At 38.1% G+C, this 27,901-nt stretch overlaps 1 protein-coding gene across 1 annotated transcript in view; it reads right to left on the bottom strand.

The window, feature by feature from the left end:
- Nucleotides 1-23,014, bottom strand: part of TRAPPC8 (trafficking protein particle complex subunit 8) — a gene marked incomplete at both ends in the record, with an annotated part of 48,129 nt that extends 25,115 nt beyond the window's left edge. Inside the window, 12 exons of the mRNA XM_079533094.1 lie at nucleotides 281-412; nucleotides 1,684-1,789; nucleotides 2,666-2,766; nucleotides 3,906-4,056; nucleotides 5,032-5,147; nucleotides 6,659-6,906; nucleotides 7,655-7,742; nucleotides 9,204-9,357; nucleotides 9,740-9,914; nucleotides 11,244-11,333; nucleotides 16,921-17,115; nucleotides 22,858-23,014. Coding sequence (XP_079389220.1) covers nucleotides 281-412; nucleotides 1,684-1,789; nucleotides 2,666-2,766; nucleotides 3,906-4,056; nucleotides 5,032-5,147; nucleotides 6,659-6,906; nucleotides 7,655-7,742; nucleotides 9,204-9,357; nucleotides 9,740-9,914; nucleotides 11,244-11,333; nucleotides 16,921-17,115; nucleotides 22,858-23,014 — 1,713 coding nt within the window. The remainder of the gene's footprint in view (nucleotides 1-280; nucleotides 413-1,683; nucleotides 1,790-2,665; nucleotides 2,767-3,905; nucleotides 4,057-5,031; nucleotides 5,148-6,658; nucleotides 6,907-7,654; nucleotides 7,743-9,203; nucleotides 9,358-9,739; nucleotides 9,915-11,243; nucleotides 11,334-16,920; nucleotides 17,116-22,857) is intronic.
- Nucleotides 23,015-27,901: the final 4,887 nt, after the last annotated feature.

Here is a 27,901-nt window from a genome sequence, read left to right as displayed (position 1 = left end):
GAGTAGAGATTCTACTTCATATAGTATGAGATTTTTATATTTGGGTATAAAGTTGAAACCCAGAAATCAAAAACACATCACTAAGTTTCAAGTCAGTGATTTTCAGCATCATTTTAAATACAGATGTAAAAGATTAATGCAGAAATCATTTTTAGATGATTACTGAGCTCAATACTTCTAACAAAAATACCAGAAGCTAAGCATCTTTTCTCATAATAACATTCTATTCAGATGAAGTACAAAAAAACTGGTATTATCCATCTGGAAAGATAATACTCACCTGTCCTGCTTTACTAAACCTATGGCCAGCCAGTATCATATGAAATGCAAACTTTCTGACCATGGGACTTTTCATGTTTATAAAGCAATGTGCTGCCTGCTCTAACAGAAGTGCACTACGAAGATCTGAATCCTATTTAAGAGAAAAAAAAGAGAATTAACCTCAAAGTCAAATATAAACATAAATATATCTGTAGTCTTGTTCTAATGTTAACAGGAAAAGAAAAGCTGTAACTGCTATAAAATTGAGAAGCATTTTACACTTGAACATTGTATGTATGCTTATAAAAGAAATTAAGACTAAAAGTATTTTTCACTTTGTTACAGGTACAATCATTGTCATAACCAGATGTGCTACTATTTCCCCAAAGGAGATTTATCAACCTGCTTCTTTATGAGTGGCAAGACAAAACTTTCTTCCTCTTCAGTTACTCACGCCACAGTTTCTAACCCAAATCTGAAGCATTCTACCTTTTCCCCTCCCTCTGCAGATACTAGAAACAAACAGTAAGTTTAATAGGATTAAGGAAAAAACGTTAAGTGTAACTTAGTGAATTTAGATGACAAGAACAAGAATTCCTTCCTATAGGGAAACACACTTCTTACCATTATCACCTTCTCCTCTCATGCCAAGACAAAGCTATATTACTCTAACCAATCCAAACAGGATCTACTTATCACTACTGATCTACTTAAGACTACTGTTAACAACTTCCAAATACATGTGCAGACTACAAATACACTAAGAGACAGCTTTACAGAATCCTATAAAGATCTCCCTTGCTTCTGCCAAACAGCAACGCAAGCACACCACATAAAATTTAAAGTAGTAAAATGGCTGCATACAACTTGCAGCATTTAAATTCCTTATGCTCACCTAGAAATTTTGGTACCAAATTTAAGGTGGAAGGGCCAAAATACAGCTACAAAGACACTCAAAAGAATAACCTACAGAATTAAGCAAATTTATTCCAAACTTAACAAATTCTGGGGAAAGTCTCACAAGTACCACGCTTGGTGCAGCTGGCTACAAAGCCAGAATCAACTACCAGTTAAGACTTTCCTCCAAGCTATACAGAAGATGCTTGAAAAAAATGCAAACATAATACCAGTAGTAACATAAGACGACCCTCTGTGGACAATTCAGAGCTATTTCCACACTTACTTTAAACCAATCACTACTACAGAAGCATTCGGGCTAACATTCACCTACACAGTAAAATTCTAAAGATTCACAGTAATTAAGCTGCAGTTTTAGCTTTGTTACTTAAACAATTTATACCTGGTCATTTGCTATCTTGGATAGCAAGTATCCTGGAACAAGAATTAAAATGTCACCAAGAAGCACTTGTGTAGAAGGAAGACAAGAGTGGGAAAAAAAAGTGGAAAAAGCTAGTGTTTTACCTCACTGGTTAAACGAATCAGAAGAGCAGCTGCTTCTGAATACTTGCTCTGACTTTTTAAGATTTCAGCACTAAGTAGTACACAGCGTTCAGCCAGAACCATGTTCCTGAAGCAGAAAACAACAACGTTAATAAATACTTCTCAAAAAGAAACTATGAAAAACTTTGCCCTTGCAAAACACATATTGACACTTGTACCATTAAGTTCGTCATCCTACTAAAAGAAGGGCATTTATTTCTTTTTACAGTTCAAAGCCAGGAAGAGTTTTTGGATGCATTACGTTTACAGAGTAAAGCCAAGTAAAATAACCCAGCCAACTAAACGATCTGACAAAAGAGAAATCAGACAACGAGAAATAAGTTTAATAAGTACTCTGTTAAGAACACCACACATCTCCTTCCAAGATAAGCTAGCATATCTTACTCAAAGAGGTTATCGACCTCTGATTTATTTATTTATTTTTAGGGCTGGAGTACCACCTCTATGAAGACAGGTTTAGGGAGCTGGGCTTGTTCAGCCTGGAGAAGGCTGTGGGATGACCTCATTGCAGCCTTTCAGTACCTAAAAGGAGTCTATAAACAGGAAGTGAGTCAGCTCACTTCTATCCTTCAAGGTTAGATAATAGCAGGACAAGGTGAAACGGTTTTAAGTTGAGAGAGGGAAGATTTATGCTGGATATGAGGGAGAAGTTCTTTACCAAGAGAGTGGTGAGGTGCTGGAACAGGCTGCCCAAAGAGTTTGTGGATGCCCCATCCTTGGAAGTGTTTAAAGCCAGGTTGGATGGGGCTCTGGGCAGCCTGATCTAGTATTAGGATATGGAGGTTGGCAGCCTTACTTGATGACCCTCAAGTTCCCTTCCAACCCAAGCTATTCTATGATTTTATGATATGATTTATTTGGCACTACCAGTGTGCAGGGAAAGAAAGCTAAACCACCAGGAATTTCATCTTTTGTTAGGTTGGTATAAAAATAAACAACGTACTTGCAGATATCTCGGTAAGTCTGAATTGCTGTTTCCATATAATGAGCAGGATAAGGCCTAGGAGCTCCTGGCTGAAGAAACGCTGATACTGCTGCCATTTCCTACAAAGACAAGTCAGCACAGTCACCACAGTTGTTTTCAACAAATTGCAGATATCAAAATACTGAGAAACATTTCAACAGCTACTAGCTCAACATATCTAATCAATTGCTGACATACACTGTGTAGAGCACAGTGTAGAGCACATACACTTTTATAGCTGATATAAGGTTTAAGCAATAGTCTATTTATGACTCTGCTTGGAATTAATCAGACAGCAGCACAACTTATGCACTTACAGAAGATTTTCAGTCGACAGCACACAACAGTATGAAGAAACAATGATTAAGCACTATTTTGTAAGTTCAAGAGTCAATTTCCTATTGCAGGAATTATTTTTCTGATAACATTACATCTCTTTTAAAATGAGGATCATCCAAGTTTTCTTAAAAGACATTACATTCTTTTGCTTCCAAGGAAATTTTAGTTTTATTCTACTCTAATAGCTCCTTTCTTACGGGGACATAATAGCAAAGTTCTTCTACAGTTAAAGATTTTAAGTTTCATAATCTAATTATCAAGAGCTCTATCAGCCATTTACTAAGTAATTAAGATAACTTCTGAGATTAGCAAAATGCAACGCAACTCTTTGCACTGCAAAAAATATACTCTATGTTACCGTTTTAATTCAAAATAGGACTGTGAAAAGAATGCTTTCATAGATCTACAAAGTAAAATTTTAAATCTGAGTTAATCAGGCTGAAGTTCCAGAAAACAGCTTCTCAGAACTCAAAGAACATCCCACAAAACTCAGTATAAAAAAAAAATAATGGCACACTACCACAGTTAGAGAGGTGTATTTGTCAAGAAGTCAATGTTTTGCTAAAAAGAAGCGCTATAAAATTATTTCCCACTTAAACTTGCCTCTTGTCTAATAACTCAAGAATAAGATCTATTTTTCCTGGAGCTTGCATTACAGAGTCTCCTTTCTGTATTTCACATTTTAAAGAATCAAATCTCCAATTTTTCCCATCGTAAAATAGCAGCTATCAGTTTTGCGAGTACCTTCAGGCTTGCTGAAGATACAGCAAGTTTAGCAAAACCTTTACAGACGGTAGACAGAAGGGATTGCACTTTGTTACTTTCAGACAAATAATAGGGATTCCTAGGAAAATACATTTAGGTTATATGAAATACCAACCAACGCTCCAGCTGCATAAAGCATTGCCTGATCATTTAAGAAGTCCTTCTTTGCTGTATGGTAACAGCTATATGCAAGTTCATAGTGTTGCACCAAAAAGCATAAGTCTGCCATTTTCCGGATTTGAAGCTCTGGTGCTTCTGGGGGATACCTATGAATACAAATATTTAAATTTGAAGTTGTAATCGCATCAAAGAAAGCAAGATATACCCTGTTCTCATCTTAATTTCTATTCAAAGACAAGGAATAAGATCAGCATTGTAACATTAACGTTACCCAAAAGTAACTTATCAAGAGAAGTAAAGCTACTTCCTTTCTGCCATGTTAACTGATTACTTGGTTAATCAGCAAGAAAGCAGTGAAACAAGATTTGCTATCCTACTAACTTTTAAAGAAATCATACCTTTTTATGAAACTCTAAAACAAGTATGCAGTTATCATTGAAAATGCTCACTATTATTAACTACTAGAGCTAAAGAAATTTGTAAAAGAAGGAAGAATAAAACTGTACAGTCTTTGAAACTGACAATAGTTTGCTCGTGAGCCTTAAGACAAAGCACATAAATGTAAAATTGTATTCAAGTTTCGGGAATGTTGAGTTTGGCTCAACAAATACTTTAGCAAAATTTAAGACATGTATTTAGCGTAAAACCAGCTGTATGAAGTGTGATATGCCCCTTAATTTACCTCTAGAATGCACCTGCAGAAGTAAAGTATTCAATACTCCACTGGGTTAAGTCACATAACCACACAAACAGCCCATTACATGGTGTTTGGCTTAAACAACAGAAAATACTTACATGGATTTTTAAATATCTTACAGGAGGCCATATTATCCCATTTATTAGTATTAATCTGAAAAATACATACTTTGTACCTTACAAAAGTTCATTATAAATATAGAAGATGGCTCAGTAAACATTTTCTCTTATCCCTCTTAAGTCCTTGCTACACCTTTATCATTCAAAGGCAGGCATAACACTTATGACTTCTCGACCATTCCAAGTCTTTTACAGTACTGCTGCTTCAGTTTGCTTTGCAGAATACCATTAATACAGGCTTTCCTTCAGAAGAAAGAGAAGCATTCCCATTTTTGGATTTAAAGGTAATGACTGAAACAACTTACAGCAAACCAGAAGTATTCTTCAGTTCATTTATGCTCTTCTCTGGAACCTTACTTCCACTAAACCATTTTTTAGTAGCAGAAAACAATGATCGGCTTAAGCCTTTCCTGGATATCAGCTGCAAAGAGACAATGAATTTAATTTAATGTAGAAGTACTACATGGCAAAAAGAAATATTAACATAAGTTAAGCTCAACTACAAACCCAAGCCTTACTAAGACTTCCCAAGTTGTGTTTTTTTTTTTTCCCCTTAGAAAGCGAAGAAAAAACCACACTACATTGAGTGAATGAATCAGACACAGATTGAAGCTGCAATTCACGTACATAATGAACCTCAGCTGTCTGAAACTCAGACAGCTGCTGTAAACTTCAGACATGACTTCAAATCTAGACGATCTTAAAGGCTCTTACCAACCCAAACCATTCTTTGATTCTACAACATTTCAATCAAGAAAAAAAAGCAATGATTTGATGTATTTGCTAGAATCTAACAGTATCAAATTTCGGTATTGGTTAATCTGAAATCAACACTAAATATCTATCAATAGAGAACATTATTCCCATCATCATGTGAAGTACCTACCACCACACTGCAAACAGGGAATTACCACTCCCTTGTCTAATAAAGCTACATCTCTTTTAAAAAGTATGGAAAAAAATGAAAAAAAAAATTTAAACATTAACATCATGTTTTTCCTACAGTTATTAGGAATATATTACTACAATTCTACCCGTAAGGCCATTTGCTACGTTTTATTTCATCCTAAAACTTCCACAGTGTAAGACAGCAGCCAGCATAAACAAAATCCCAGAACTCAAATCAGAGCAGCTGTGTAGTATCAACAAGCTTCACAGTGTAAACTATAGAAGAACCAGACAACTCATTTAAAACTGAGATTTCAGTTAGCAGGCTGATATTTTCCTACAAGTCAATGCTAAATCCAGTAACTTGATGGTACTAATTTAAGTCAATCAATTGGTCCAGTCCTCTAAGACCAAATAGAAGTGAAATGCCTACAAAAGAAAGGATCTTACTGTGACGAGAACAATTTTAATGCACGTCCTTGCCTTAACATAGGCATGGCATTAGTTAAGATACTACAATTCCAAAGAAAGACTCGAAGGTACCACAGTTCTGAAAAACACAGTTTGAGAAATTAATTCTCAGCTAGTGATACCTGAATAGAATTGCATGATTTAGGACGTCCATGCATTTCTCTTGGAAGTTAAAGCATGCAGCTTTTCTAGAGACAATTACTGATGGAGAAACACGTCCCTGCTTTGTCGGTGTGTTCAAATGTTGAAGTACATTTTGGTCCTCATACTGGAGTAGTCCAGTAGAAGCAAAGATTTTAGAAGCACAGAAACAACCCTGCAACAGCTCAGGCAAGCTTCCACAATGAGCCACCTTGCAATGAAGTTCTGTTTGTACAGGTGTTTTTTTTTCAGCAGTGCGTTGTTTTTAAAGTAAACCAAACAAAAAACTTGAATCTATTTCTCTTCAATTTCCTTACAGCTTTCACTAAAATAATTGAATCATTAGGTGCACAAGGAAGTAATATTTCAAGAGATTGTTGGGTAGCTACAGTTATACTACTGTTGCTTTTGATTACAAGACTAAATGCTGACCTGATCATTAAGTTGCCGAATTGTCTTCTCTATATGTGGCAAAAGTCCCCTAAATGTGAATTCCTGTATGAACTGCCTGATTCGGTCATGATCCGTGAGTGTTAAACAAGCACCATGAGGCGTTCCAGAGTTTGATTTCTTTGATTCCTGCAACGACGTCGTAGCCTTCACATAATCAGTGCTATCCAAACTGCTGCTGGGATGATCCAGTTGAAGGGGATGAGTCTTGAAGTTGTTTGACAGGCCATCTATGAAAAGATTAAACATCAAAACCCTCGTAAATATTGTTACTTACACATTCGCAGTTTTAAACGTCATTTTTATTACATTCACTTCATTCAGTGCTTTCACTATTCAGAATTCAGCAAAGAAAACAATGAAAGCATTCAATTCAAAGTCAAGCATTCATGAAAAGATGGAAATGCAGCAATTGCTACAGGAGACACACTGGAACCAATCACTTCTATATCCCTATTAAAAACCTTCATTTTACATGCCTTTCTTTTCCTTCAAAAAGAAAAAAGGAAATGCAACTTACATCACAGTTACAAGTCTAGACAAGCCTAACTATCTCATCTTATGGAAATATCTCATAAGGTCCATCTCCAAATTAAATCAATGTAGTAGATAAATGACTGTTTTGCTTTGTGGACAAGGTTACATACCTTTGTGCATTTAGAAAATTACTATTTGTAATTATTAACAGAAAATAAGCAATGTTTGTAGTCTATAAGCTAAAATAAAAAAAAAAAAAATATAGTAACTACCTTACATTTATTCTATACCTTGATTAAGCTTCTAAACTTCAAACACTTAATGTATTAAATTACTTTCAAAAGTTACTCATGAAGTTCCAAACAGTTTAACTCTTGTAACGTACCACTACATTTAAGTGCACATCCGAACTCAACCACCACTCAGAATGATTGCTATTGCATGCAAGGCAGCTTTACAAAAGCTATCACAGTAAAGTTTTGAAGGAAGTTATAAAAATACCTTTAATTTCATTATCTAAGCCATCTGATATTAAGTGATCAGTATTCTTGTTTGAAATGACAGTATAAGGACAGTCTTCGTAGCAATCCTACCAGAAGGGAAAAAGAAGTTAGGACTAAGAACATGAGAACATCCTTTAAAAAAAAAAAATAAAAAAATCAGTAAGTAGCAGCTGTTAACTTAAAGTTCACTAGAAAAGAAAGCACACTCAGCTAGACATTCATATATATTCACTGAAGCAGTTTGTTGAGTCCTTAAGGTCCCATACTATTGTACAGATATAATCAACAGAAAGCAAGTATCTTCTGGTTTGCTCAAAATAGTAACACTGTCAACTAAAGCAAGCAGCTTCAGTAACTGACTGGAGCCCTTACATAGTAATGCCTACAACAGTAAATATATGTTCCTTAAAACAACTCCTGAACAAGCTTGAAGAAAAAAAAAAAAAAAAAAAAAAAAAAAAAAAACACACAGAAAATCAACACAATGTGGTACAGTTGACATGGAAAACAGACCAAAACTAATTCATGGTGGAACACTGCTTACTGGCCCTCTTAATATCTTACAGAATGCAAACGGCTTTGACACTACCAACTAGATTTGGTAAGGAACTATGATTCACACATTTTTTAGTTGTGTACAGTTAGAAAGCCAAGACAGAAAGGGAAAATTCAGAAGGATTATTTTTGGTCTTGAAGTTAAAAATACAGACTTTTATGGCAAACAGAAACAAATAATCTGAACTAGCATACACTATCATTTGCCACTCTTGAAAATGAGAGACTAGATTTGACTGCAAGAAACAACCATAAAAGGAACCATGTAGCAAACTACAGGACAGCAGGAAAAACAAGAATTTTGAAACTGAAGAAATTAATCAAAATGAAAGTATGAACGGACACTTCTGCTATCCATCACAGGCAAGCTCGGGAATTATTTCAGTTTTCCTTTCATTCTGTTATTTCAGGTAGTCTCTCCTTGAAGTCAGGTAGTGACTTTAAGGTGCACTGAGGACAGCTCTTTAGAAGAGGACTTGCCTTACACGCTCACACCAAGGTCAAGTTTAAAAAAAAAAAAAAAATCTGAACTTTACATAGCTTGACAACCTATTCTGTGGAAACACATACATAAAGCTAAAGAAAAATTCAACTGAACTAAAAATCATAAAACGATGAAGGTTGGAAAAGACCTCTAAGATCACCCAGCCCAACCATCCACCTCCACCAATATTTCTGCATTATATCATGTCTCTCAGTGTAACACCTAAATGTTTCCTGAACACCTCCAGGGGAGGCATTCTGTTCCAGCACCTGACTGCTTTCAGAGATTTTTTTTCTCACATTCAACCTGAATCTCCCCTGGCACAACTTGAGGTTATTCCCTCTCATCCTGTCTCTAGTTATGTGGAAGAAGAGGTCAACCTCCACCTCACCACAACCTCCTTTCAGATCATTGCAGAGAGCTATAATGTCTCCCCTGCCTTCCAGAAGAAACAATCCTATGGGCATTTGTATTCACATTATAAGTTGTTTTTGAAACACTGCAGTACCTGGTTCTGAATGGAGTTTTTCTGAAGATACTGGCTCCAAGGGTCTGGTATCTGCTCATCTGTTCCTCTGTTAGATACTCGAGAATTTATTTTCAGCAAATAGCAACCCTGAGTTCCATACCTCTGCTTCATCTCTTCATAAATGGAGTCAGCTCTGAAAAAAGAAACAGTAACATATAGCCTGTCTTGATATTCAACCAATTCCATTTGAAGTGTTTACCACAAGCTATGCCAGACTATTTACCCACGGAATTTAGAATAAAAATTTATGTATTTAAACTGCTTCCTCGCACAAGAATAAAACCAACAATCTCTGAGAACTAAATCAACAAGCCAGCAAACAAAGCTTCTACTTCAAGAAGCCAAAACGAATTATTTTTCTTATATAAAACAAAAATTAGATAAAAAATACTACTTGAAGGCTGCCATGATAATTGCACACAGGTTAACAGATAATGCTGTGTGTCTAATCCCAGCAGCAATTTATAAACATACACATTTTAGTTCAATAGTTAATCTGAAGGCAGACCACCTACCTTTGCTCTTCTCCTGAGCTTACATCATGCAATAACACATAGTACTTAAGTGTGTTTGGTATAAACCATTTTGGATAAGAGTATTCACTACTATGTTGAATACGATGTTGTTCTTGCGACAGCTTCAGAAATTGCTCCACAGGCTCTGGTTCACTCGAAGAAACTACAAGCATACCTAAACTCATGTTAAGGTCATTAACCCAAAAAACTCAAGAACAGCCAATGATGATAAAATAGGCAATGTATAAAATAAACATTGCACACATCCTGTTTAGCTTATGCCCATAAAACACATTACCATAAGAGCACGTTTAACTTGAATTCCTTCTAAATTTCAATAGAAACAGTATTTAGATGGTTGTTTAGCTAACATTTGTAACTGAAACAAGAACTTTGTTCCAGTTTTGAAACTGAATCCGTGTTTAAGCTGATACACAACAGCTAATACTTTTATGTAATATTTCAGATCCAGATCAAACATGAAACCTGTTTTTTTGTACAAAAAACAGATGTTCACTTCCAGTGCACTTCATTTTCAAATGCTCAAAGAGAATGCAGCTTCCTTAAGGTATCACCTCAGCAATAATAACAGCCAGCATTCATAAAGATAGCAACACCTGCTGTATAAAAAGCAGATGCGTTCCAATTTTTACCTTAATGCAACTCCATTATCACTAATGAGGAACAACCTGCTCTGCCACATCTGTTCACCAAACTAAAGACATTAAATCAAAGATGACAGAAAGCAACTTGTAGTCTAATTGTTACTGCAATGTAGTAGTCAAGGGTCAGAATCTTTTTTTTTTGCCAGATTAATTCTGTATAAGATTCTCTCAAATGTGACCAACATATCTATTCCACTACAGTGGAATAGCCTAGTAGATTCATAGTAATGAGTTACTTATTAATTAGAAATAGAGTAAGTGTTATGAAAACCACAGCATTATCCTTAAAGTAAAGCTTAACAGCAGCTACAACATAAAACACTGTATATTTTCACTATTTTCACTTTCCCTGCAGACAAGCAAGTCAGGTTTAAGTCATGGTAACGAAAATGCTGTGAACACATTTAGGCATCTTTTCAGACTTCTTTTTGCCTCAAACAGCTGAAAGTCTGTTTAGTTTTTGTTTTTTTTTGGTATACCCTTTCTAATCTCCCTCCCTCCATCTGCTAGCACTGCTATGAAAGGCCACAGGTACATCCCAAGCACATAGATCTTTGCTGTGATTGAGGTATAGCCAGCAGATATCTAAATAGCTATAGCAGAAAATATTCTACGATGAGTAAGCTTAAGTAACATGTATAAGCTTAGAGTTCAGTTTGACATACAAAGAAGTGTGCATTTTATTACAAAGAAAACCCCAAACTCTTAACAAAACTATCCTGTATACTCAGACATATCAAAAAGGGTATATTTCAAAGCACTGTGGCAAAAAAGCAATTCTAAAATTTCAAAGTCTCCTGCATTACTGCAGCCAGATTTGTGTAACACTTAAAGGATACATGCAACATAGTGGTTTAGGAACTCATGATCTGATGCAGGCATAGACTGAAGAAAGCATTCTCTGTAAGACTCAAACCAAGGAGTAGTAGCTGAAATACACAATAAGGTAATATTAAATGTAATTACTTAGCCAAATTTCAGTCTAGTCATTTATAAAAAAGGAAACATGAAATACTACACCTGAAAGTAAAACTTGCAAACAGTCAGAATTTGCATGGCAAATAAAGAAAGAGAACAATCTAAAAAAGAAATTTCAAAATATACACTGGGAGGAAAAATTAACTCTTTGAATCAAATCCTGTGAAACTGAACAGCATCTTAAGTACCAACTTCTTCAGTATTTAGGCTTACCTATTCAGTTTGTGTAAGAACTCCTTACCACCCTCCAAAAACAGAGACTTGGGAAAGTAAAAAAACAAAAAACAAACAAACAAAAAACACAACGAAGTTCTTCTATCATTGTATTTGCCTACTGTAGGAATGTTAACAACTGAGAAGCAAAGTTAAAAATTAACTGTGTAAAAGAACCAAGAATTACCAAAGCCCTATCCTGACAGCTTTTCTGAAGCTTTTTGAAAGTGTTGTGACTTGGCTTGACAGCAGTCCTCTTCCATTCTCCTGGCTAAAATAAATAGCAACAGTTTAGTTGTCAGCTGACCAAGCAGAAATCCAAAAAGCTAACAGTTCAGATCTACGCTGTCCATTGGTGCCTTATTATATTAACCGGTCATGTATAAACACCCTTTTACAATAGAGACTTTAATGTTTAAGAATATCAGCTTAAGGGAAGCAAAGCGTATCTGGGATATTCAAAGAACATAAACTTAAGAAACTTGTCTGATTCTTCCTACAACAATATAGCCATGAAATACTTGCTCCTTTCAGAATTGCTTTACTGTCATCTTAACTCTGCATCTCCTTCGCCTACACAGAAAAAAAAAAAAAAAGACCCTAGAGATAAACTAGTAAATTTTTAATGACCTGACTTTACTCTGGATTCTAAACTTTCAGTGTAAACTTACCTGCAAATTAGAAAACAATAGCTGGTACAGAAAAACACATTAATTTCTGAAGGTATTTGTTTTCCTTATAGGGCACCAAGAATACCTATTGCTCAATTCAACTCATGTAAAGACTCTCTAAAACTGACCTCCTCCTGCCACCTCCGAAACCTTTAATTTTCTGGCAGACTTCAACAAAACTGAATTCAATTTGTATGTTGCAATTATGTTCTCGTGCACTAAATTAATGCTTTTTGCTTCATCTTATATTATCCAGCCATCTTATATCAGTGTCATGCACAGAAGAATCAGATATACTCACATCTTACAACTGAACCCAGTCTACTATTCAGTACATCTCACATTACAAGTGGATCAATAGAAGGCAAATTTCTAGTGTTCACATATCATCTTTCTAACTAATTGCTCTTTGATTTACGGTATAAAAAAAGCTTTCGGTTTTACTAAGCCTCTCAGGTGTGCATAAATATATATATATATACACACACACACACTTTTTTTTTTCCAGGTATTTGAATAAAGAAAAATAGTTTGTTACTAAAACAAGCCATGAGAAAGTGACTCACACATTTTTTCAGAAGTATAATAAAGCCTTGTAGTAATGAGAGTTCAAATAAAACAAAGTTAAGCTAGGCCCCACCTTGAGTACTGTGTTCAGTTTTGGGCACCTCAGTACGGAGAGGACATGGAGGTGCTGGAGCAGGTCCAAAGAAGGGCAACAAGGCTTGTGAAGGGCTTGAAAATGTGCCCTATGAGGAGTGACTGAGGAATGGGGCTGTTTTTAGTCTGGGGAAGAGGAGGCTGAGGGGAAACCTTATTGCTCTCTTCAAACACCTGAGAGGTGATTGCAGCAAGAGCAGGATTGGTCTCATTGGAGACAGGATGAGGGGAAATGGCCTCAAGTTGTGCCAGGGTAAGTTTAGGTTGGATATCGGGAAAAACTTTACAGAAAGAGTGGTTAAACACTGGAATAGGCTGCCCAGGTGATTGAATTACCAACCCTGGATGTTTAAAAACCATTTGGATGTGACGCTCAGGGACATGGTTTAGTGGTGGGTTGTTAAGAGTTAGAGTGGTATGGTCAGGTTGCAGTTCAACTTGATGATCTTTAAGGTCTTTTCCAACCTCAGCAATTCTATGATTCTGTGATTAGGTAAAAATTACAGAATGTAAGTATCACAGGACTCCTTGAGTTGGAAGAGACCTTAAAAGCCCAGCCAGTTTCACCCCCACGCCATAGGCAGGGCTGCCACCCACCACTTCAGCTGCCCAGGGCCCCATCCAACCTGGCCTTGAGTACCTTCAGAGATGGGGCACCCGCAGCTTTTCCAACTCATATTTTAAGTTAATCCAAATGTTAACTGCATTTTCATTTCAAGCTCTAATTTCAGTCTTCTCTTTTAGTTGAATTCAAGCACAGAAGTTTAAGAAATCTGACAGATCCACAAACAGGAATGCACTACATCTATTTCTCACCCTTTCAAATTCAGCCTAATAAATGTAACTGAATTCCCTCAACATACCTACAATAAAACAGTATTCACTCAGGGCTGTAACTATTTATGTAAGACATTTAAATAAACATGCACCCTACTGAAAATAAAAACAGTATTAGAGAAAAACTTCATACATAATATTATTTAACATTACAGCAACGCACAGCAACACTGTCATTCAGGAACACAGGTCTGTATGCTTTTCAGTTTTCCAGTATATGTTTACAGGAGGTTAAACAACAGGAGCTGAAATTTAAGTACCCTGCTAATATGTTCAGACCTGTTAAGAACAAAAAAAAAGGTACTTTCTGTTCATAAATACCAGCTTAAGACTAAGAAGTCTACTTCATTAGAAGAAGCATTTTTAGTTTTGCTATTTAAGGGTGTTTTGGCTTTTCTTTTTTTTTTTTTGTTACTTCACAAAACAACATGAATTTGATGGATATCAGTATCCTAGCACATTTAGAAAGTATTCGGCAGCACATCAATAAGACACTTTTGAAACGATAGCTATTACTAACCAAAGGCATAAGACTTACGTCTATTTAAAACTGAAAAACACCAAAATCTGGCCATTTTATAGATCACAACGTCAAGCTTTGCTTAGGTTCAGAGGTCAATAGCCAATGCATTTGAATGCACTGCATTGAATAGCCAATGCAAGAAACAAGTCTTACAGATGTGCCACGAAGCTTTTTGTTTTTTAAAGGAAGTCTTACACTAGAAAGAATGTCAATATAGAGAGATGTGCTCTGGTACAGTTCATAGTTCAGTTTCAGTTTGCAAAGCACCTCTACCCAGTAAGAGGGGAAAAAAAAAAAAATCTATGGAGAAGCAGGAAAACACGTCTGAAATACAGAACAGTGACTGTATACATTTCCATAGGACCAAACAAGGCAGTGCTTTTACAGCTTCAAATCACTTCCCTCGCCACACCACTACACACTCATAGGACTCTATGGAAAGGCCAAATGATTTAGGTTAACAGCAGCAGAAATTCAGTTTAGAGAAAAGTTAATCAACCACCACCAGCACTTCAAATTCATTTATTTTAGGGAAAAAATGGAGGAACACACATCTACAGCAAGGTAAGTGCTAAACAGTTGTAGAAGATGGTAAGAAGAAGTGGATGGAGCACATAGAAAAAGGAATATAAAGGGCAATTTGGCACCAACCACAAAAGATACCTGAATAAACCGTGGATGTGTTCAGTTCCATGAAAGTCTCTTTCCAATTACTGTACCAAGGAACACTAGCTTTAACTGAGCGATCTGATAGAAAAAACATGGTATTATTACACTAAAATAGGTCAGGTTCAAACACTCTATTGGCTTCTACGCTCTGATAGCATGAAGGAGAAAAATCTATATATAAAAAATCTATATAATCTATTCAGGACCATCAGGGACAGACATTTAATTCCAGATAATTTAAGTCATGAACATTTCAGGCTCCTCCACATTTCACAATGTGAAATAGTTATATGTAAATACAATTGTATCTTTCTAGTAGGACTAAGGCACCAATTTCTGAAATCTCTCAGCTTGTGATAATACAGTTAAAAGGTTTGCTGCTGGATGGCTGCCCACTTCAAGCTGTGCCAGGGGAGATCTAGGCTGGACATCAGGAAAAACTTTTCTGAGAGTGGTCAGGCACTGGAATGGGCTTCCCAGAGAGCTGGTGCAGTCACCAACCCTGAAGGTGTTCAAGGAACATCTGGATTTTGTGTTGAGGGACATGGTTTAGTGAGAACTATTGGTGGTAGGTGGATGGTTGGACTGGATGATCTTGAAGATCTTTTCCAACCTTGGTGATTCTGTGAATGGAAATAAGAACCTAACGATTGAGAGACAATATGTGAGAATTATTTACTGCTGGAGCCTCAGATGTGATATGGAAAACAAACAGAAAGATATTTTCTTCCAACACTACAAAGAATGGCATGATAAAGTCACAATCATTCTCTCCCCCTGCTTTAAAACAGAGGCTAACAGAAATATTAAGACACATTCTCTGCACTAAAACAATTTTGCTTTCCTGGGAGTCTTCCAGTCTCCAGAACTCAGACAGACAAAGATTTTCAAATTAAAAGAGCAAGCAAATAACCCAACTTCTCAGATAAGGAGGCACGGAAACTAGAAAACAGCTCTCAAAAATAAGAGAGTTTTCAGAGCCAAGTCTTACTATTGATACATCAAATCAAGTTGAAGATGTAGCTTCCCACATTAGGAATTGAAATTGTAGAATTACGCATTTTTCATTATCAACATTAAAAAATACAGTATCAGCTACTAATCTTCATGAATTTGCTGTTAAAAAGAAAGTATGAAAACTCTGTCTTTCCCTATAACAGACTCAACTTCCTCACTGCATGCCTAACTATGCACAAGTAAGCCAAACTATGTACAACAAATGACTTATATTTAAATAGGGCAATGCATACATGCTTTGAATTAAGTATGTACTCAAAGGCTTTAATGGATTAGGATTTAAACTGGGAGGAGTTTAATCTTCTCAGCTCTCAAGATCAGTGAATAACAGCAATTGAGATCTATGTCTTACCCTTGGAGATTGGGGAAAAAAAAAAACAACATTGCTAAACCATTCTTCTGATCATTCTGACAGTGAGATACAAAGCACTGAGTTCAACAGGAAAAATAAAAACAGTGAGGCAAAAATTTGCTCATTTTTCCTCAAAACTTCTTTATCCATCAATTGTTCGTGACAACTTTATGAACTGTAAGCATTAAGCAGGAAGGGACCAACAAAATAAGCCAGGAAGTCTCACTTCAAAGTAAGCCCATGCATTAGTAATAACCTTGTTGGTATTCATCCAACCAAAGGTAACAGGTAAGTACTGCAGATTTGTCAAAAAAAAAAAAAAAAATCCTCTAATCTGATAAGCTAATTAGAAAACCAAATTGAGATCGTTTTCTATAGCATAACTTTTTTTTTTTTTTTTTTTTAAACAGAAGTTCACAAGAACTACAACACCAGGAAACACATTTAACCTAGGAATTACTAATTGCATTCAACTATTCTTTTGAAGTGTATAAAAACAAAGCTACCCGAGTCAATTTTTATACTGAAAACTGCAATTACCAAAACTGATCAATTCTGAAAGCAACTTTAATGTATGCTACAACATCATTACTTACCGCTAATGTTGAGATCATAATCTCCAGCTGTGATTACGTTAGCTACTAGTCCTTCAGCAGGCTGACTGATAGACACAACATCATTCAGAAGCTTCCGAATGGCACCATGCTGAGGTGGCTGAGTAATAATGTTGTTGACAGCAATCTTCAGATTTTTAATCACGTGAAGCTGATTATTAGGATCTCTCATGTGAACTGAAAGAAAGAAAAAAAAAAAAACAGCACAGTTGTTGCAATAGTTAACATAAATTAGCATTTCTCTGGCAAACTTTCTTCAAGGTTTCTCCATTGAACTTCACTATCAATTTAATATCTCAGTCCATAATAACTAAGCGCCAAAGAATGAAGTAGGGATTAGGGAGAAGGAAAAAGTTACTTAATGCTCAACATCAAGTTCATTTAGATGAACTGAAAAAGGTAAGCAGAGCTTAGTTCAGAAGCCTTCCAGAAGGAAATGATATGAACTTTAAATATTGGTTTCCAAATTACGCAGAAGCCTGCACGAAACAGTGGATTGCTGCATGCAGCCACAAAAACAACACAGTGTGACACAGTGTCACAGTGTCACAGTGGACACAGTGTCCACGGATACAACATTTGTGCAAGAACCACAAACAAATGACAAGTGTTTAAGTTAGTTCAGAGAGACTGCTTGTCTAGAGAAAATTAAGTAGATGCTTGCCAATAAAAGTACTCCAAAAGATAAGTGGATTCACTATTAAAATGAGCCTTATGTTAACATCACACCATGGTTTATGCTGCCTGGGCTTTGTGTTACTTATCCCCAAAATGATGTCCTCTTTTTAAGAGGTACTTCTCGAAGAAATCCACCAGACAGAGAACATTGTGAAAGAAATCGTCCCAAATCCACAGGAAACAAGCATCTGAATTCTAGTACCAAGCCTAGAGGACAAGTCAAAGTTCAACAAAGTTGATTATCAAACAAGAATATTTCATAGAAGGTTAATGTTGAAATGGCACACAAATGCATGTATGTAGTTTCCTTTGTTTTCCATACAATAAAAGTTAAACTCTCACAGGTAGAGATCACACTTTCTTCCTCTAATAATATGGAATTACTTTTAATCCCCATGTCCCTGCTTTTGTTTTGTGGTTTCCTGGGTTTTTTTGGTGTTTTTTTTGTTTGTTTGTTTGCTTTTTTTAGTTATTGTTTGTTTGGTTTAGTAAGGGGAGGGCACTGGAGTGGGCATCAGAAGACCTGTCAGTGTCCTGAAAAGCAAGAAAACCCTTCACAAGAAGGTTAGACTTTACACTTATCTGTATTGGTCCACCTTCCAGTTTAAGGTCTAGCTTACTCATTCCTTGTAGAAAAATGACCAGGCTACAATCTCTCCTCTATCTTATAGATAGCACTACATTTTACCAGAAGCAATAATTGAGCTTCATATAATTTGTAAATGCAGAGCTCCATTTGTAGAATTGTACTTTCCTCTTCCCCCTCCCCCACCATATCAGATAGATGAATTATTAATCCTCAAATTACTAACACTACAGCCACATGATTGCTGAAAAGATTAAAAGGAAGAGGAACCAGCAGGGACACAGAACTAAGAGACCAATTTGTCTTTACCAGTGTAGCTATAAGAAAGCTCATCCCTGCTGTCCTTCCTACAGCCATAAACATGGGAAACATAGAAATGCACATACAAGATATAGACGAGTCTTTTGGCATACGTGCAACCCTAAGCACTACCAGGAAGAACATAACTGGACATTCAGAATTCTTGCCTTAATCCCTAATAAAAATCTATTACAATATTGTGTCTATAATATTACAATCTATTACAATAGACTGTGGACTACTGAAGGAAATGTATAATGAGATCTCAGACAATCTTTCGTCCAAGGTAATAATGTGCACTAGAATATCTTTCCTATCAGAAGTCGAGAAAACTTAAGCAATGGCTAAAATGCTCACTAAAAGAATTTTAACGTCAAACTAAGCTCACCAAATAAACAGCCTTCCCCCTACACTTCCTTATTTAAAGCTTAGAATCAGACAGCTATGAGAAGTTCCCCCCTTACACTTCAAGGGCAAAAAAATGATTTGGCTAAAAAGTAACCACAGCTATCTTGAAAGGACACCTGTTCCTTCAGCTATATACTACTACTTCCACCAAGACAGCATTAATTCACATAACATTTTTAGAGCACCATAAAAAAAAAAAAAAAAAGAGGTGCTATGTTAAACAAAACTTGCCTACACAAAATGTGTTTGTTAATTCAATAGCAACCATCACAACAAACATGGCAGTTAAAAAAAAATACTGCTGCTTTGAGAATAAGTATGAAGGTATAAAATCTACAATACACCTTGTAATAGCTCTTATTACTTTCAAGAAAGAAAGCTTGGGATTTTGTTTTTGTCTAAAGTCAAAATTTAACTGGAAAAATGAAGTTGCTCTCTCAATATATATTTTTTTAATTATTTATCATTCAATAACAAGAGTAGTTTAATTATGAACATCTATACTACTACACTTAGAAGCACTCTTAACTTGCACTCAGGATTCCCTAACATCACTACTTGCTTATGTTGATGTAGCCAAAAATATCCTTGCAACCCATCAAGTCATTCAGGGGCAGAAGTTCATCAGTCAATTAGTACTGACCAGTACTTAGCACAGAGGGCCACTGCATCTATCTTGTATGTTTGTGGGCTTCTGTTTGAAATTAGCAGAGCTCCTTGGGCTCAGCAACAGCAAGAAGCAAATGGTTCAATACCACCTGAAGAGCCAAGTAGCAGTCTGTACCTTCACCTCTCTTAATGTTTGAAGAATGAGCAACAAGTGCACAGCAGAAAGACCAGCTTTGTTTTGACGAACAACTATTCTGAACATAGAGCAGGACTTTCTCTAAGGGAGAGCACTGATGAACATGCAGTCTTTGGTAAACTACAGAAACCCCAGACTACAGAGAAGAATCTATACTGTAACTGAACTAAGAACACAGAAGCAAACCAGAGAAGGACCTTCTCAATTAACAGAAGAGTTCAAGAACCAACATAAGTGCACTAATGACATGCATGAATACAAAAGCTTATATTACAAATTCAGTGAAGTCATCACCAGGTAAAGAAATAAGTACTAATAAGAAAACTACACCCTATTTCCTTCCCTGTTAAGAAAATTAGTGCTTAAAACTGAAGTCAGCTCTCTCTCTCGGCAATGAAAAACACCATGGAAAAATGCTAATGGCTGGCCAAACCTACCATCACATAGCAATTCAAAAAACTTTACTGTTTCCAGAATCTCATATATGGGATACAGTTAGCAGAATTCATACAACAGTGATTGTGCAGACTGCAACAGGCACACTTTCCTGTCACTGACATCCTTGTATTTGGAAGTGAAACTATTAACTATTGTGCAAACTCTACAACAATTTTACTGCACTTAACTAGTTCTCTGTCTGGAGAAAAAGTACTTATTACCAATCTGCCTACCCTCACATGCATACCAGCTTCCACCATGAGAAGTTGCTTACTGCACACAGCAATGCATTTTCCATGAAGCTGGCAGAAAAAGCCAGACTTGGAGTGAGTAACTGCAATCCAGCCAGCAGTGTGCTGAACACTGTGACAGCACATATAGTAGGGTGGTCACAAACCTCACTGCACCCACTTCAGTGTATCAGTCCTCCCAGCCTGGGTCAGGCCTTCAGAAGGGTACTTTTCACTATCAGTTTGGCAGCTTAGAGAGAACAGTAAGGATGTCTTTTCCCAAACGTTCCTCCTGACAATCTCACACCTGTGCTTAAGAAATGAAAACTGGATCACAGTGATTTAGATAAAAACAAGCATGTTTGTTTGTTTATACAACTACTCTATAGAACCTACAGAACACCTATCACAGAAATATCAAGTTATGAGTTAATAAAATTTAAATAGTAGAGCTTTCCTATGCAAGCTTTCAGAGGAATACAGAAAAGCATTACCAGTATACCAACTAACAAGATCAAAGTCTTACAGCACATGGAGGGAATTTAAACTTTAGCCATAACCAACTCCTTAGAGAGTAAAAATAAGAGGAACAACGGTTCAGTTTATAGGCACTGATATGGCATAGGGATCTACACTTACACCGAAATACCGTGGATGAATGAGATTTGAAGGTTCCTTAACTGCTACAGTAGTCAGAACAAAAATAGTTACAACTGAGCAACAAGAAAACTGAAAGTCGTTCAGAATGATTGCTTCACTTTGAGCAGTATGCCTCGTTTTATTTTCTACTTTTTATCAAGGAACCAAAACAGATGTTTAATAATATTAGGAACTTCAAGGCTCTGATCTTCTGCCTTTGTGGTTTTGTTTTTATTTAATCTGTGCTGCATTCCACATAGCTCAGGAGTGCTAAGATCATAGAACCATAGAATGGCCTGGGTTAAAAAGGACCACAATGATCACCTAGTTTCAACCCCCTGCTATGTGCAGGGTCACCAATCACCAGACCAGGCTGCCCAGAGCCACATCCCTTGAATGCCTCCAGGGATGGGGCATCCACAGCCTCCTTGGACAACCTGTTCCAGTGCATCACCGCCCTCTGTGTGAAAAACTTACTCCTAATATCTAATCTAAACCTCCCCTGTCTCAGATTAAAACCACTCCCCCTTGTCTATCATTATCCACCCTCGTAAACAGCTGTTCCCACTCCTGCTTATATGCTCCCTACTTAAAAAAAAAATAATTATAAAAAGACAAAAAAAATTATAGTGAAGTAATGCTCAAATATGACTATTATGATTTCTAGGCTTGCCAGAAAATAAAGGTAAACTTTCACATATACTGGCTTTCAAGTTGTTGCTATTCACTTAAACAACACAAAACACCTAGCTTCAGAGACAGCACAAGCCTCATCTTCTTGCTCTGTTTTCTCAACACAAGACACAAAGCTGAAGTCTCTCTGAGCTAAGTGTCTGCCAAAAACCTAATATGACAAAAGCCACCGCACTGCTACACTGATGAGCAGTTCTGCAGTTCTTTTCTGATAAAGAATGGACTGAAAAGCATAGATTAGATTAAGTTAATACCTATTTTACATATTAAAGAACATGATTTTTTTTCTTTGAAACGGTCAATTCCTAGTTTTACTGGAATTCTATACAGCTGTTTTTATCTATGACATATAACCAGTTCAGTTCTCCCCTTCTGCCTGCACAGCCCCCACTCACAGGAGCATCAACAAAGAAGTACATATGACAAAACAAGAGGTGAAAGAATCATAGAATGGCTTGAGTTAGAAAGGACTCCAAGGGTCATCAAGTTCCAGCTCCCTTGCCTCTTGGCAGGGCTGTCAGCTGCTAGATCAAATACTAGACCAACTACCCAGGGCCCACCCAACCTGGCCTTAAACACTTCTAGAGATGGGGCATCCACAGTCTCCCTGAGTAACCCATCCCAGCAGCATCTCACCATTCTCTCACTAAAGAGCTTCCCCACCAGCATCTACTCTAAATCTCCCTCCCTTTAGTTTTAAACCGTTTCCCCCTGTCCTACCGCTATCTACCCATGTAAACTCCTTCCAGAATGCTGGTTGTGACTTCAGCTGCAAGACCAGCCACGCTTTCCGAAGCTGGGTAGCAAGAAGGCACACAGCCAGAGCACCCACTCCAAACATAAGGCAGACAGCAACTCGGACGAACACGCTTTAAAGATACCTTCTCCCTCGACCCTGCCGCCTTTTGCCATGCCTCCAAGAATAGCCTGACTTCCAAGGTTACACAGAGCAAAAAGAAAAAAAAAAAAAAAAAAGCCCAACAAATGGAAGCAGCCCAGCCAAAGGGCAACCCGGCCAGCCCGGGACGTCCGGGCCCCGCACCGGTAGCCCGGAGTAAGGCTGCTCCTCCCCGCCCTGCCCCTCGCCCCCGCGGGAAGAAGGGAGCGGCGGCGACTTCCCCACCCCCACGGCCGGCACCGACCTTCCGAGGTGAGGCGGCAGAAGGGCTTCACCAGCTCGGCGAAGCTCAGGTTGTTCCTGCGGGTCAGCCGCTCCGCCTCCTCGCTGCACAACGCGGCCACCAAGGGCACGAACGAGTCCTGGATGAACTCCTGCACCGACTGCACGCACTGTGCCATCGCCGCCGCCGTCGGGGAGCCCAAGCAGGACCCGTCACCTCGTTCCGCCGAGCTCCGCTTCTCCTGCCGAGGCCGCAGCCGGCCGAACGCTCAGCAGGCGGCCCGCGCCGCCATGTCGCGCCTCCACCGAGCGCCTCGGGTAGCGCCCGTCCCGGCGGCCCCCGCGTTCGCTCATGTGATTGGCCGCGAGGGGCGGGGCTGAGGGGGAGGCGACGGTGGCCGCGGGGTGGCCGAGGCTCAGCCCCACACGACGGGGCTGTCGGCGCGCTCCGATGGCGCGGAAGCCGCCGGCGACCGCCGCTTTCTGGCAGGTAGCGACGGGATCTCGAGAGGCGGGTGGTAGTCGAGGCCGTGGTCGCGGTTACAAGCTGGAGGAGGTCAGGGAGCGTTTGAACACCGTTCTCCTTATTCTGCGGATTAAGTGTGTGATCTTTTAAAAACAAAAAGGAGATGAGGTTATTTCTGTTGATAGTACAGAATGAATCCATCCTGGTTGAAAACCCATTCCCAGCTCAGCTGCCCAGGGCCCCATTCAACCTGGCCTTGAGTGCCTCCAGGGATGGGGCACCACAGCTTCTCTGCGCAGTTGTGCCAGTGCCTCACCACCCTGTGAGTAAAGGATTTCCTCCTTATATCTAACCTAAATCTCCTCCCTTTTAGTTTAAAGCCATTCCCTCTTGTCTTGTCACTATCAGACTATGTAAAAAGTCAGTCCCCCTCCAGCTTATGAGTTCCCCTCAAGTACGGAAGGCTGCAATGAGGTCTCTTCAGAGCTTTCTGTTCTCCAGACTAATCAACCCCATCTCCCTCACCCCGTGTTCATAGGAGAGATGCTCCAGCCCTCCAGTCATCTTCATGGCTCTCCTCTGGGCACTCTTCAACGGCTGATCCTGGAAATGCTATCCAAAAGCTACTCAAGATGGCATTAAAAATATTTTGGCTTTGATGGATACTAGAAAAAGTCAAAGGCCAACTTTCTGCAAATATTTATGTTTCGTCCATGTTTGGAATCTCTCCAAAGAGATAGTCCAAAATAATGTTTCCAGAGATAAAGTAGGACCTCCACCTGGCATGTGGAAACAACAGTGCATTTCCCCCATCCCCCTTAATCCTGTGCTTCAGAACAGCACACAGACTACATCTGGTAGATTGATATGGAGCAAAGAAGTCCCAGTCCTAACCACAACTGATTTGACATTAAAAGCTATTTTTAAATATTGAACATCCTGGTGCCTTTTTAGCAGAGATTCAGTTTAACTTCCCATGTTTTCCCATGGCTTAGAACCTTTGATTCAGCCTCTGACTCGTTTGCTCTACCAAAGAGACAGTAACACCCCCGACTTCAAGGAACACAGTAGCTCAGGGTGTTTGTATCTCAGATCTGTTTGCTAAAAATACCACTGTCAGAGGATTAAAATAACATCATTTACAAGGCAGAAGGTACATCTGAAGAAATGTAATATATCATCTTTAATTACTTCTATAATTCCCAAGCCTGTCAATTTGGGCGCAAAATTTTGCTTTTAAAGTCAGCCTACTAATATGTAGGATTAACAGTTGATAGAATTACAGAGGGAGTGATAAGAAGTCATAATCGTAATCCCAAATTCTAGCCATCTGGATTATTTAGCTGAAAATGCTGCTTCTTTTGCGGAGGAGAAACAGAAGTGGAGTTACGTGGGAAAGAAGTGAGACTGTGTAATGTGATAGGGTGGGACAGGGATGTCTAGATAAGAGAATGAAAAAGTAAGAAAGGGTGTCTTGAATAAAGCAGAAGAAAATCATGGAGACAAAAATATGTCCACTCTCTCAATTGTAAAAATAAAGAAGGCATTACTGAAAAAAACTGATCTTGAAAGTGCATAGGCTCTACTGCTGTTGCTTTGCTGCTGCAGGTTTGATTTTTCACTCCCTTCCACCCTACCATGCCAGGTGTGGAAAATGGTACACTTTAGCATACTTGACAGAAGTCATTAGAAGGTGATTTTGCAAGCAAGTCCACATCAGGCAGCTAGACCAGTTGCTTAGGCTGTGGATTTGCTCCCTGCCAAAGCTGGGGCCACAGCCACTGCCCCAGCACCTATGGGTCTTTCACACACACATGGGCACATGGCTAGTGATGCAAAATCACATCCTCACATCGTAGGTTTAGAGATAGGACAAGAAAGGACGATATATGTCCTATGTGTATTTGGGTAAGAAACTGATACAGCTCATGCAAACATAAAGGTGAGACAGAGGAAGAGGCAAAGCTTGTTGTTAGTTTATTGGGGGGGGGAGGGGGGGGCTGACTGGTTGGAGTTTGTTTTGTTTTTGCTTTATTTTGTCTTTTACTTCAAGACAAAGTAGAACTACAAACTTCAGCCAGTCTGGAGCAACCACTGTCAATAAACCTGCTGCCCACTGGGAGAAATAATACTTCTATCGATGCATCTCAGTGGGGATAAATTTCAGAAACAGCACTGCAGCTTCACTTTCTCTTTAGGAAGGTAGCAACACGCATATACAAGATCCTGGATTTGTGCCAGTCACACAAGGACAAAAATTAAGTTTGACACACTGTGTCTAGTACTGACATACAGCAGAAGATATAATTTCCTTGAGCTACATGCTGTAGCTTTTAATATAGTCAGTTTTGATTGTGGTTTAAGACTAGATACTATATTTCTAGCATATGCATTGTTGCTACCCTAGTCCACAGGGAAGCTGAAAATTTTCATGTTATTTGTGAGCGCTTTCTGGAAGATTTGAGGTGCTGAACTTAAACATTTTTGCTATTCAGTTAAACTTCAATATTCTGAGTAAGACAGCAACGTTCTTAGGACAGAGGAACTTGCAAAGGTTTCTTAACAGTAATCTTCCTCTGAAAAGAGAATAGTGTCTCACTATTGTTTTATTGAAACAGATTTTCTAGTTCTCCATTTCTACGTATTTAAGTAAGTACTGTTGGAGGCATAAGGAGAAAACTAAAATGACTCGAACAGTAGATTCTCAGTTAACAATCAACTATTTCACATAGGGCATTTTTCCTAGGTATTTAGTTACATAAATAAAGCTCTGTGTACTGTAAAGTCCTACAATAATAATAAATGCATCAGAACAATACTGGCAGTTTTCTATTGTTCACCAGATATTACTCCTGGGGATAAAATCAATTTGAGATTTCCTGTGTTTTGTATGATAAGAATCTCCTGTCTGTCCACGAACAGATTACTTTTCACAGCATTACAAATCCATCAATCAATAAAATAGACCAAACCAAGCAAACATGTTAAACATACTTTTCCTCAAAAATAATATTAATAAAAAAATCTATACTTAAAGCAGTGGTGGAATTTTTAACTGCAAAATGTATCTTAATACACAGCAAGCAGTTAAACAGTCACAGAAAGGTCATCTCAATATTACTAGTATTTAATAGTCCTAACAATCAGGCAGATGCAATTCATCTATCAGACCTCAGGCCAACTGAGGAGAAAGAAATACAAATTTAAACAAAACAAAGAAAAAAAACAGCCTCTATTGTATGCAAAAAGATGGGACAAGTAATATTTTCAAGTAACCATTTTGTTATTTGAGTTTGCACCATTCCTTGACAGCACTCTGTTTAGATTCCTTGTGAGTGAAAATCATTACCTTTTTTGGGAAAAAAAAAATATAGAAAAGAGAAAGAGAAACATGGAAATTTTTCAGATTAAGGTCATGATCCTATTTCTCTTGGGAAAAGTTCTTCTAAGTTCCGTGTTCTCTGCATTTTTTTGTGTCTGGAGAATTTAGGGAGAGCTTGAAACAGTCCAAATAGCATGTAAAACCTTTGAGCTATGCCCTGTTTAATAATTCTTTCAACCCTAGTTGTAGCTGAATCAAATCAACAATAAAAGTAACTACAGGGCGTTCCTATTTATCTTCAGAGCCACCATGTGCATATCTACTTAAGGAGCGGATTCACAAAGGAATTCAAGCCAACTTTAGCCTCATTTACTGATGTAAGAAAACAAAACAAAACAAAACTTTTTACCTCCATAAATCTGGCTCTGCTTCTCAAATGGATGTACAGTGCACCATTGGCTGAGGAAAAGAACTAAGACATCTGAAAATTAACCCTGTTTTTAAAGTGTTCCAGCTTACCACTTGACCAGAGTTGCACCAAACTGTGGCTGAGCAGTGGCTCAGAGCAGGAGCTGGGACCAGGTCTTGCAAAGGAAACCTGGGCTGTGAGCAACCTCAGCCATCTGCAGAAACAGCAGGGAGCTGATGAAACCTTACATGGCATGAAATGGGCATGCAGGGACAACATAGAGGACATAACTTTGTCACTGTTTCGGTTTGAATGAGAAGCAAGCATGCTTTGGGTTCATGTGAAGGAATGATTTTAGATGTAACTATAGATGAACTATAAAGTGCTTTCTATGGGCGCAGTCATTACGTTCACTCAGCTCAGAAGCCAAAAAGTATCAGCTGATCCAGTCTACAAAATTCACTTCCAGGCTGCACTAATTGTAAATATAGACATAACTATACCTTCCATTCTGGGGTGACTTCAGTCATTTACTGCTGCCTGCACTGAAAGCACTGCTGCTGTTTGCTCAACCAAAAAGCTGACAACAGAGAGGCAGTGTGTGTGTAATTCTGTTTATTAATATTTATCTTTCCCCATAAGTCTTCCTGCTGAATGAGGGAAATGTTACTTATATTGTTTTATACTATTCAAGTTCTGGAGATGCACTTTCATCTGAAGCATAAAGGAATTAACTCTGGTCTGAATTGTTTTGTCTCTGGTATTTGTAGGAATGTAGTTCTCAGCTTGGGAAGAGATGGAAGGCAGGGAGAAAGAGTAAATATCCTCTTTCAGCAGCTTTCAGATAGCATATTGCCTACAAGAGAGTC

The sequence above is a fragment of the Tetrao urogallus genome (assembly GCF_951394365.1).
Source record: "Tetrao urogallus genome assembly, chromosome: 3".
Classification (NCBI taxonomy): Eukaryota; Metazoa; Chordata; class Aves; order Galliformes; family Phasianidae; genus Tetrao; species Tetrao urogallus.
The sequence above is the reverse complement of the archived record's forward strand: the minus strand, read 5'-3'. Positions and strand labels throughout refer to the sequence as shown.